At 39.0% G+C, this 12,700-nt stretch overlaps 1 protein-coding gene across 1 annotated transcript in view; it reads right to left on the bottom strand.

Moving 5' to 3' along the window:
• The window catches only part of CCNY (cyclin Y), a 56,468-nt gene that overhangs the window by 33,780 nt on the left and 9,988 nt on the right, over positions 1 to 12,700 (bottom strand). Inside the window, exons 3-4 of the mRNA XM_009325543.1 lie at positions 5,122 to 5,222; positions 1,514 to 1,549 (exon numbers count right to left, since the gene is read on the bottom strand). Of these exons, the coding sequence (XP_009323818.1) occupies positions 1,514 to 1,549; positions 5,122 to 5,222 (137 nt within the window). The remainder of the gene's footprint in view (positions 1 to 1,513; positions 1,550 to 5,121; positions 5,223 to 12,700) is intronic.

Below are 12,700 nucleotides of genomic sequence, written 5' to 3'. Positions count from 1 at the left end.
GGTCCCTTCCAACCCAAACTATTCTATGATTCTACTCCGATTTGACTGGTAATAAATTAAATTCATTTTTTCCCCAAGTCGAGTCTGTTTTGCCTGTGATGGTAATTGGTGAGTGATCTCTCCCTGTCCTTATCTCGACCCACATGCTTTCCATTACATTTTTCTCTCCCCTGTCCAGCTGAGGAGGGGAGTGATAGAGCGGCTTTGGTGGGCACCTGGTGTCCAGCCAGGGTCAACCCACCACACTGAAATCTCTATTATTTAGTCAAGTGTAGTAAAAATTCACTAGTTAGCCAAACTAACCCAGGGACAATGGAGGAAAGGGGAAAAAGGGAACCACAGAGGGATAAACAAGTGATCCAAGCATGATCACTAATGCCTCATTTCCTGGGAAATGAGATTAAAAGTTTGCGAGAAGATTTCACTCCAACTTTTGCTTTACATATTGCCATGTTTCAGTCCCACTGACGTCTTGGAAATCTTCTAAGTGCTTCCAGCAGGGATCAAGCTCTAAGCCTTTCTGCCCTTGTGCACTTCTAAAGGTTTCTCTTTAGATGTCAGCCTTGTTTCAAGAAGCGTGATGGGTTCCAGTGACCTGAAACATGGTCCCGAATGACGTACCAGCTTAACTTTAAACTTATGAGTAATTCCTTTTGTTCTAGTCGGACTTCTTACAGTCCAGAAGAAAGAACGTGTAAGACTTGTTAGATCGAGATATAAGCCAAGTTCTCTGAAAAGACACATTGAAAAACCATGGACACAAAAGTCACTTAAAGTATTTATACAATCTCTTCTTAGAGATGTCAGGAAATATTATTTTATGATACTGTGACATGAGAACATGGAATTTAAGGCACAAAAGAGCAATTCAACATGAAGAAAGCTAATTGATGTACCAAGTTACTTTTTAGAGAACCTATTTTCTACTCAATTTTAATCAACTTGACTGAGCAGAGATCTAAAACATACTACACCAAAAGAGATAAGCCAGGACTTGCTCTGTTTCTGAGGCATCTTGAATTTCATCTATTCACAATGTCTCTCTTACTATATAATTAATGTTTTTTATTTCAAAATGCATTAACATTAACTGATCATTGATATACACAGTTAACTTTATAAAGGTGTAGCCTAAAAAAATAAATCTGAAAGACACTATTCAGATTTCTCTATATGTAATTGCAATATATGTAACAATGCACAAGTGCTCAGTGCACATAAAACCAAGCACTGAATCAAAGTTTTTCAATGCTGAACTGTACTTCCAGATTCTTATGCTACATAATCCTCTAATTTTTATTTTTCTAAGCAATATTTTATATATATACAGAAATATTTTTATATATATGTATAAAGAAATAAAAGAATACATTTCTCATTTCTAACATGGGAAATAAGAAAACTACTACCCAAAACCCCTTTGAAAGAAATAGAGCATGGATTTTTAGGGTTTGGGCAGTTCATTTGTTTTGATTAAAGATATCTTCAGTACAAGATTTCATTATTCACATACCTGTTTTTGATGTGGTAATATATTGCAAGAGCTACACTGTAAAGAAAAATACAGAGTTAATATCTCAGGACTGTCAAATCGTATTATTTGTCATATTAACATGCAAAGTTAAAACTTAGCACAATGCATGACAAAAAGTATGCTCAACAGCCTATTTTCTTCTGTCCATTGTTAGATACCTGGAAAACTGCTGTTTTGTCTAACCTGTTCGACAATTTTATAATATTTCTTCAGCACACTCCAAGTGCCTCCTTTTCACCAGTAATGAAGTACCTTACAAAAATACTCATATTCCACATACCAAGTTGCACTTACCTTCCATTTAATGCCCTACCCTACTAAAGTCAATGCTAAAACTCTACTGACTTCCAAGGTTGAAAATAAGGCATCTCAGGCATTGGACATTCTCTTTTATTGTTTGCTAATGCTGCCAGGCTAACATGAAATGTTTTAATCACCGTTGGCTTAGGATTTTATATTTAAATCCATTAACTTTTGGCTCTTTCTATGTAGTTACTCGCATACCAGGCTCCTACAGTTTTATGGCTTCAAGTTACTTTAACTCTGGAAAGACGACTCCCTGAATAACTTACTGCATTATGCATTTCCCATGTTCTCAACCACACACCCAAGTACGTCTGTTTATATTCTGCGCAAAGACAAAATGCGTCCTTATATTCACAGAATGCTAAGATTTTAATTATGTATACAACTAACTGATCTCATTCACATTTGAGACTGAAGAAAATTAAGACATGGCTTCTCATGGTTATTCTCCTGTTTCCAACTCACGACTCCAGCTTTATTGAAGGACACATGCTTCACACATGATAGAGCTTTACTGAAGGATAAAGCAGAACCAGCACGCTCCCTACTTGTTTCAGCAGCATAAAACTCAGTCAAAGCTAAAGGGGAAGGAGGAGGGAGTTCACCGATTCTATTTGTTGACAATTTGTTTTGTCAGTGATTCACTGTAAGATGCTTATGTCTTATACTGATGCAAAATTCCCCTCTTTCTTTTCCATAAAAGGCCTTTTAAAAGAGTGAATTGGTTGCTCTGTAATTTTATTTCAGAATTTTTACATGAAAACTGACATACTGCATGTTAGGAAAACAATATGTTGGAGCTACCCCACTAGTAGAATTTTAAATTATTTCACCTGGTGCTGTGGTTTGGTGTTTTTGTTGGTTTGTTTTTTTTTTTTTTTTTTTTGAACCACCATGTAGCGGAAAATATTTTTTCTTAGTTGAAAGTAAATACATTTTGCTAACTTTGTATGAGCATTATAGCTTTTACCTGGCTGCATTAGAAGCTTTTAGATCATAAATGCTTTTTAAATTTGATTTTTTTCTACAGGTACATATTTAAGGTATTAAAGAGATACTGTGTACCCTGAACATTTAAAGGACACAGCCCTCACTGAACACAAAAAACACATTTATGAATGAATTTCATTTGACTGAAAGCTATTCACAAAATGAATTAGTCCTAAAATTTAATTTTAAATTATGCCCCTAGGAACACACTTGCAGCTCCCATTTACTTTCTGAAAGCTGATGCAAGAATCTATGTGCAGAGCTCTGCTTGGTGCCCATATGGTTGCTTTTGTAAGAAGATGTCAAATTAAGTTTAGGAAAATATTTACTATTTAGAAATCTATATCAAAATCCGAAGGTCTTTCAGAGCTGTGATAGATTAACTCAGATCCAAGCTTCATTCTGCTTTTCATATGCTCGTTCCTAGCACTCAGTGTGCAGGAAAGAAGCTTATGAAGCTTTCCATCACTCTACCCTGGCCACCCCACCGATGCTGCAGATCTCCAGTAGATGCGCTGGTATTTTAAACACACCGGTGCATAACATGACCCAGAAGAAATACATGAGATGGCCAAAATACATCCCTCATAGATTTACCTAAGCGCAATAGTCATTTATCTGCAGAGACTGCCAGGATGGGAGCAAGAAATGAAGTTGTACTACAAAAACAATAATCCTGCAATCCCCACACCCTTAAATCTGTTAAATGTGCAGCCAGATAGAGAAGAGGAGGAAAAGACTCCTCACCCAGAGGCCTCATGTGCCAAAGTCCAGTTTCTGACCCCACATAACCCCTTCTCAAACCCTCTGACCCCTTGCAGCTTCCAACCCTTCCCACGCCGGCAGCCTGGCCCCAGTCCCGCACAACTCCTCCTCCCTGGACCCAGCGCCAGCTCTTCCAGCCTGACGTGCGCCCTCTCCTCCCTATAGCTCTGCCCCCCACCACGCACCCCAAGTCTCCCAGACATCACCACCTTGCTCCCCTCCCAACTTGTCTTTCTGTCTCCTCTTTCACAAGGCTGCTTCTAGCCATCGTGGCCCACTGAAAATGCTTCTCGGCTGCTGTGGCCAACTGAACCCGTTTCTCCTTTCCGTGACCAGGCTCAGTTCTGATGCAAGAAGCGACCCGAAACCCACCCAAAAAGCTGCACTTACAAAAACCTGCATGCAAAGGATTTTAGAGCAGAAGAGTATGAGATTCCAGGAGGAAAAAAAAACCAAAAAATCTTTTTCCAGCGTTCATCTGAATTATTTTTAAGTTACTAATTAAAGAAACTTGAGGAAAAACAGGACTATAATTCAGGCAGAAATAGCTGATGAGGAATTAGGTGTCTGACTGCAAATCCCTCTTCCACTCCCCTCTTTTTTCCTTTAACAGAAAAATTAAGAACATGTTTTAGTGACCACCAACATTACAAATTCCTTTGGACCTGTTAGTCTGAATATGTCTGTCTCTCATCTAAGTATCTCTGTAGCACAGGTTTTGTCTTGATAAATCTTTGCATTTGAGTACACCAAGGTAACCATCCTACAAACAATTCAAGAGAGTGTATCAGCAATCATAATAAACAAACAGCATAAAATGCCTGAGCATTTGTTCTCTCATTTTTTCCCCTTACTGTACAAAATGTAAAGAACAGTACTCTATAAATACCAATTTTGTTTCTCTCCAAATGTAAAAAGGTACCAGTGAAACCTGAAATGATCATATGAGACGTCACCCAAGGGTAAGCCCATGTGCACACCACATACAAAGCTCCCCACTGCTGTGTAATAAACTGCCAGTGCCCTTGTACTCAATAAGGAAATGAATCTGGAGGCAATTAATTTCTATTTCAAACAGAAAACTGGAAAGAAAGCTTAGCAAATGAGCATTTTCTCATGAACAGAAAAGAGCTCTTCAATTTCAGATAATTCCAAAATTCTGAATAAACAAGTACCCAAGTAAGTTTTGAGGACTCATACAAAGCAAGTACCTAATTGAATGTTGAAGCACAAGGATTTCAGCTGCTGGAATTTGAGATCCTTAATTGCTGCTTTCTGTTGAAATATGCAGTATTGGGAGTTTGATTCTGCATGGACCTAAAATAAGAGTAATACCCTTTGCTCATCCTATTCACTGCCTCTGGAGCATGATTGAATTAAATAAATTTACTACTTCAAAAACTAAAACCTTTGAAGCTTGCTTGGTAATGGTTCAGAAATATGTCTACATAAATACATATATATAATGTAGGTTCTAGAAAACAAAACAAAAAAACCCAAAACCAAAACAAAAACAAAAAACCCACCATTTGATGGTATACTTGAGGTTTGGTTGACTGACTGTGCTGTCATCCAGGAAAATAGTGGAGCAGGAACTGTATTTCCTTCTCAACTGCCCAGGAGGATGCTATGAAAAACATGCAAAAGAACAATGGCAATTATGTAACACCAAAGCATTTTTCTAAGGAGATGTAAGAATTTAGAAAAAACAAATTTCTCTGTCTCTCACAATGACGCACACAGTAATGCGATTATGTTTTGAAGCAGTTCAGAAAGTTCAGAAATAATTACAGTACAAAAGTCACAACAATCCCTGCCTGAGCCTTGACTAATGCTTTCAAGTCCCTATCTCCCCTCCGTCCCTCCTTCCCCAAAACTATGCAAAAATTTTTGTGCAGAATCACTCAAATACATACATACATTTGGAGAGCAAAGATGAACAAGACCTAAATTTCTGTCCTCATTCCAAAAGAGTGAGTGGAAGAGTGAAAAAGAAATGGTGTTAACAATGAAGACTGATTTAGAAACAGATACAAAACCATGCTTGGAGAAAAGCGAATTAAAAAAAAAACAAAAACCAACAAACCCAAACAAACCCTAACAGAATGAAGTAGGGGAGAGAGTTCTTTACAGTAAAACTGTAAAAAACCTCTAAAACCTCTAAAAATTTATAGGGAAAATTCAGAAAAATTAATTCATCAAGAATAGATTGTTGTTAGACAGGAAGAAAATTGATCAAAGGATTTAAGAGAAAGTGGATATGCAAATAAAAAAAGAAACATATCTCTTAATAGAAAAAGTTTTCAACAGGTTTCAATCCTATCTCTGCACTACCGTAGGAAAACATTGGAAAGCTCAGCCACACAATGACATTTGACAACACTATTTATTTCTGAAGATTTTTGTGTTGAGAGGGCTTCTCTTTCAGCTGTTTAGAGCAGCCAGCAGCCCACCAGTCTAAAGAGAATAGTTTCATCATATCAGCTAATAGCTATCACAGTCATTAATGCTCTTTGATTTTATCCTTGCTTATTCTACCTACACAAGTGCACAACTTGACCAAGAACCTGTGTCAGGGAAGTTAAGACCAGTCAAATTACATGTTTAACTTACAGCAGAATAGATTTAAAATTCAGTTGGCACATCCACATGACAATTTTATTTTGCCTTACAATGAATGTTGTTTCCAGCATTTCAGTGGAGAGACCAACGTGGATTGGTGGAATCCACAGACATTTAGCAACTCAGAGCAACTGAGTACCCAGGCTACGGTCCCATGACTCCTACCTCAATGCATCTTCCCCTGCCTTATTTCTAAAACAGGTATTATTTCAACGGCCAGCACTCCATCATCTCACTAATATTTCATTTTCCATAGGCAGTAGACTTCCTAGCAGCATTCATTAGCTACAGAACAGACAGACTCCTGGTAAAACCTACATGCATCTGAGCCATCTTTCTGTTTTTCCCGGCTAGAAGCAAAAGAGCATTCAAAGTCTTCCATTAATTGAAGAAAATCATTTTCCGAAGCTGTTGCAATTGTAGAAACATTATGTTGAAATTATTTCAAAGTTCACCAACGAATTCTATCAAGGTCCCCCACTTGACCAATAAATTTGTAGGCTGAACTGCTTTTCTTGGAAATGAAAAAGTTTACTGAAAAAATGAAAAAATATTATTCCCTCTCAAAAATTCTCCAGGAGTTTGGAAAGGTACTTTGTAATACTTTGGAAGCTCACAATCCAAGCTTCCTAACCTTCCAAGCTATTATATGTTAAGCAAGGCAACAAATAGAAAATTTAGAAGCACTGGAAGCATTAATGCTGTAAAATGTATTAACCAGCATTGATGTATACAGAGAGAATGACTAGGGGAGTGCTGATCTATAGCTTTTATTCTACCACAGCTTAGTTCAAATTTCTGGATGAGACTGTCGAGAACCCTCCGAAGGCATGATAAAGGTAAAGCAACTTAAAAACAACTGAAAATGAGACTGTTTAGTGGTTGGAAAAAAGGGAGAGGTACAGATGTTTCAGCACCATTTAAGAAAAAACAAAAAGCACGTGGAAAGTTTTGTCTACATTTTAAGTGTCAACATGTTTCAAAGGTTTAGATGAAATTTAAGATAAATGGACTGGATTCATTCAAGGCATCATGAGTAAAAAACGGAAAACAGCTCTGTAGCAACACCACTACCAGATTCAAATTTTCTTATGTAAACAGCAGCACTCCAACATTTGATACATGTCAATAATTAGAGCCATGCACCTTATTTCTGAAACTACCACATCACAGAACTCTCCACGGTTTTCAGCCCACATTACACTTCGTTAGGCTTAGAACTTTTCACACTTCTGAAAAATATGTGGTGTCTCATGCCTCACTTTCTGTTCATAACAACTTGGCAGGAAGGGGTACCTCTCCCAGTCTGAAAAATGGTACCAAGTCTAAATCTACTGTCTTGGGTATATATACACATTTGTGCCATGTGAATAACTAACCTATTGGTAGATCAACGTTCCCAGCTTCTACTCTGGCATCCAACTGCAGCCATACGGTATACCAGGTAACAGATTTTCTACCTTTTCCAAATTACTGGAAAAAACCCTCAGTTTCATATTCTAGCTTGACTAAGCTGGAAGACATCTCAAGTCCCACAGTTCAGTCCAACAAGCTTTTCTGAACCTCCATAAAATGCTGCAGGTGAACGTTCTCCATCCTTGCAAAGGACAAAAGAGGTTACTGAGCATCACCTCAGTATTGAGCACTGTCCTATACCGAAACCCTCTTCTGTGTCCATGTCAATGGAATAAGTCCACCCAAAACTGTACAAGAGCTTAATGCCTTCACATTTCAAAACCGTCACGTCTGACCACAAAAATCTTCCATTTAGACAAGTCAGAGAGACTCTAAGCGAGAAAAATCAGAAGAACTGGGAAAGAATATAGAGCCTTAGAAGAAATTAGCCAAACCCTCTACCATTAATGGGATCCTTCTCAGGTTCTGTCCCACCATTAAGGCTGACATGGGGGAAAGTTGAAGAACAACAAATTCACTCTTTTATAAAAAAGGAAAATATCATACAGGATTTATAAACAGTTACATGTATACAACAGGATGGAGCACCCTTCCGCTCTGCTCAGCTGGAATATTATGTCCAGTTTTGACCACCGTATTTCAAGAAAGATGAATTGATTTCAGAGAGTCAAGAGGAGAGAGCAGCAAGAATAATCAGAGGTTTGAAAAACTTGATTTAGAAGGAAAAACTGAAAGACTGGAGAGGTTTTTTCCAGGAACAAAGCAACAATATTGGCCTTAAGTCATGTTGAAAGGAGTTCCAACGAAGGGAATGTTGCTCTCAGTGACCACTGTGGATGGGATAAGAAAGAGCAGGCTTATATTGAACTAGGGAAAATTAAGATTGGACATGAAAATATGAGAGGAGGTGAGGGCAAAAAAACCCGACCCCAAACTATCACCTTCTTCTAATGGCAGGGACAGCTTGAGTGACTTGAGCAGTGACAGAATCTCCATCACGGAAAGCTGTAAAGAAGAGGTAAAACAAACATATGCCAGGAATATCTTAGATGCTCTGAGGCAAGAAACCAGACTGAATAACCTCTTGAGATGAATTCTGGAACAATTTTCTATCATTTTGTGATTTCTTCTAGTGGAGAGGATTCGTAGCTCTTTAGTCCAGAAGCAGTTGTTATTTTTCTCATTTCAACCAAAGACGTTCATTAAGAAACGCTGGCAATACAGGTTACAATGAATACATACTAGCTGTGTTGTGGAATTTCTTTCTTTACAGAAAAAGATGTATAATGGAAAAAACTGCTTTATAACTTGCTAAGCTTTTACATGTGTTACAGAACAAGCTCTAAGAGATCAAGATTCAATTTAATGCCAGGTGTTGCTAGCTCTAAAAACAGTAGTTTTTCCCTCTTGCACTGCTAGCACTAAGGAAATACCACTACTTTATTTTTCTCCCAGCTTCATCCTGAAACTTTCCAACTTTCCAAATCACGTTTGTTTTAAGATGCTTGAACAATATGATTTACTTGAAGCCTACATAAAATACATCTTATCAGAAATAGAATGGCTTAGTTTGCCATCAAAATCATACAAGCTCTGCAGAACTGCTTCTATGTACCTGCTATGAAAGGAATCACAACAAATTCCTACTAACTCACAATGAGAATACACAAAAGGATGAATTTCTCTCAGCCTTCATTTTAGCATCACTCAGAAATTAAACCTAAATTCGTGGGGACAGGGGAAGTTTTACTATTTCGTTTGTTAAAATAGTAATTTCAGGGTGGTCTTGGGTAGAAACATCTAATGGACGGGTGCATACTGACCAAAACTCACACTCAGAACTGACCATAAGGGGTACCAGCCAGCTCTGTCCTGGAAGCTGTTTAAGCACACTAGTATGGCACTCTGCCCTGATGCTCAGCAGGATTTGTTCATTTGGGCGCAATGCTTCCCTAATGAAGCGATACAGCTTTTGTACCAGAGCTGGCCTTCAGCCAGTCAGCTTCCAGTTTGGCAGAGGAGCTTTAGTCTTTTTCAGTGTTCTTTTGCACTTGTCCATCAAAAGATAATTTGCAGCTTCTGTCCTAAATAATGATAGTACTGTCTCTTCTTCCATCCAACCAGGTGTAAGTTATTGCATGATTTTAAAAGGTACTATTAAATGGTATTTCCCCCCACGGAAAAATTGAGGCCTGCTTGCACCCGTCTGTGGAGACATGCCCATTAGCTTCCAGGCAGTAGAGGCTGGCCAAAACGCTAATAGGCAAACTGGCATGTGAAAGTACACATGAAGCCAAATTACAACAGCAAGAAAAAATACCAGGACTGCTTCTGACTTGGAAAAGGGAGGTTCCTATCTTGGGGATCTTCTGTTGCTTCAGGACATGATTTAGTTCTGACAACATTGTTCACAGAAGAAACATGATTTTACAGGTCAACAAAATGTTTCCAAAATCAAGCAAGCACAATTCTCTGCATGGCTCTGCAAAGCTCTGCATTTATTTTCATCTTGCATAATTTGATACTACAGCACAATTGTCTACATTTAGTGGCTAGATATGGGTATATTCACCTGAACAAAAGCTACAGAAAACTGCACCATTGTCTGCTTACCTTTCTCTGCCAACATCTACAATAAAAAAAAAAGATCCAGCCCAACCACTCTTAAGTAATACCCATTGTACCTCATCAGTCTATGACATGATTCAACCTTGTCCTCAGTTGATTAGTCTCACCAATGTTTGATAATGTCCAAAACTGATGCCTTAGACTAGATCTGTACTTGCAAGTTTTTTGCTCTCAAAGCTTGTCCTTACTCATGTCAACTATAGAAAACTATGTCAGAGTACCACCGAGCTCTATGGGGGCTCAGCAACCACTAGTAAACATTTCTGCAGCACACACGGGCCCTACTTCACCACTGATAAAGCACCCTGTTTTACAAACCTGAAAAGATTAAATATTTCTTTGAACACTAAAAGCAGCTCAAAGGCTTATATTTACATAGCGTATAATTGCTAGTGTTGTGCAATTTGACCAGAGGGACTTTACTTGGCTCCCAGCACAGCAAGTATTATATAGCAACCTTGTAAAAGAACTCTACTGTGTGCTCTCATTCCACCTTGAAAGTTATTTTTTGTTCCTCCCCTACAAAAGTTTGCCACTTCATGTAACTTATTGCCTTGAGGCTGACAGGAGAGGTAAAATTCTTCACCCTGGAGGACAGGAAAAGAAGCAAAGGGCTAGAAGACATTAGAAAAAACATTTCAAACAGGAAGTTTAAGTAAGCCATTAAAGAAAACCTGTTGATTCTAACTTATTGGAAGCCTGAAAAAGCATCTTAAACAGCATCTGTTAGGAATGGCATCAGTATAAGGAATCTGCTAGATGGGCCAGATGGCCTATAAAGGCCCCCTCTAGACCTGGTTTTTTTGTGATCTTGCAAAGGAGAGGAGTAAAGACCAGATTAAGCAATCTCTAGGAGAGCTTCAAGAGCACCTGAGAAGCCTCTAATCTATCTTCCAGTTTATCTTGTTCTTCTATTTGAGTAAGGAATGTTAATTAAAATATCTTAAGGAATTTGGACAGCAATTATAAAACCTTTACAATAGCCAGCCTCAGGCACTTAACAAAAACAATTCGCATTTTACGTTGTGCTTTGCATTTTCCACAGATTAAAGCACTTTTTAGACTATGTTCCCATTTCAGCATGTACCATATTTACTCTTATAATCACTAGCTGAAAGTGTTCCATTACCAGTCACATGCCTAGTAGCTTTACAATAGGGAAGCAGAATAGCCTCTTTATCCACCCTGACAGGAAAATTTGGGGGCTACACCGAAGCAAATACCATACATCATTTTAAGCATGCAAAACAGTTTACAGAAATTGCTTGTGCCACACCACATAAAGCAAAAGACCCCTCCGCTCTCCACTAGTCCCCATCAGCAGGGCTGCCGCTGGGAAGAGGCTTCCTCTGATGTGAATCACTACAGGGTCACTTACAGGGACCAGGGTTCTGACATGAACCTGATACCCAGGAACTTTTCCCCAGGATGCTGAAGAGGTTTTGGTCTATACACAGATGTTAGTTTTTCTACTTGGAATGATAAAAACAGTATTAATCTGCTGGGATTTGAACATCCAATTGCCAGGATAGCAGACTAGAAGTCATGTCCAGATCCCTAAACAAGACGATGCTGAAAGGAAGCTGTTGCTACAAGGCTGATGAAGGGTCTCCAGAATAAAAAAATGCTGAAGAGAGATATTAATTCCCTCTTCCACAGGATTTCTCTTCCTTCAGAAGTATTCCAATATGCAAAAAAAACCCTTAATTTTTAGTGGATATTACTGCTCATAAACACAGACTCAACTTTAAAAGTGTATCTTGCCAAAAAGAGAAGAAAGTACTTTGGCAAACAGAGCATTTTCATCTTGTCCAAAAGGGAAAATTTCTAGCAAAAACTTGATAGAGAAATCATAGAACCATAGAATAGTTGGGGGTGGAAGGGACCTCTAAAGGTCATCTAGTCCAACCCCCCTGCCATGGGCAGGGACATCTTCAACTAAATCAGGTTGCTCAGAGCCCTGTCCTGCCTGACCTTGAACGTTTCCAGGGATGGGGCATCCACCACCTCTCTGGGCAACCTGTGCCAATGCTTCACCACCCTCAGCATAAAAAATTTCTTCCTTAGATCTAGTCTAAATCTACCCCCCTTTAGTTTAAAGCCATTCCCCCTTGTCCTGTCACAACAGGCCCTGCTAAAAAGTTTGCTGCCATCTTTTTTAGAAGCCCCCTTTTAAGTTCTGATAGACTGCAATAAGGTCTCCCCAAAGCCTTCTCTTCTCCAGGCTGAAAAACCCCAACTCTCTCAACCTTTCCTCATAGGAGAGGTGTTCCATCCCCCTGATCATTTTTGTGGCCCTCCTCTGGACCCACTCCAGCAGGTCCGTGTCTTTCTTATGCTGAGGGCTCCAGAGCTGGACGCAGTACTCCAGGTGGGGTCTCCCCAGAGCAGAGTAGAGGGGCAGAATCACCTCCCTCGACCTGCTGGCCACGCTGCTTT

The sequence above is a fragment of the Pygoscelis adeliae genome, unplaced genomic scaffold (assembly GCF_000699105.1).
Source record: "Pygoscelis adeliae isolate BGI_AS28 unplaced genomic scaffold, ASM69910v1 Scaffold175, whole genome shotgun sequence".
NCBI lineage: Eukaryota > Metazoa > Chordata > Aves > Sphenisciformes > Spheniscidae > Pygoscelis > Pygoscelis adeliae.
The sequence above is the reverse complement of the archived record's forward strand: the minus strand, read 5'-3'. Positions and strand labels throughout refer to the sequence as shown.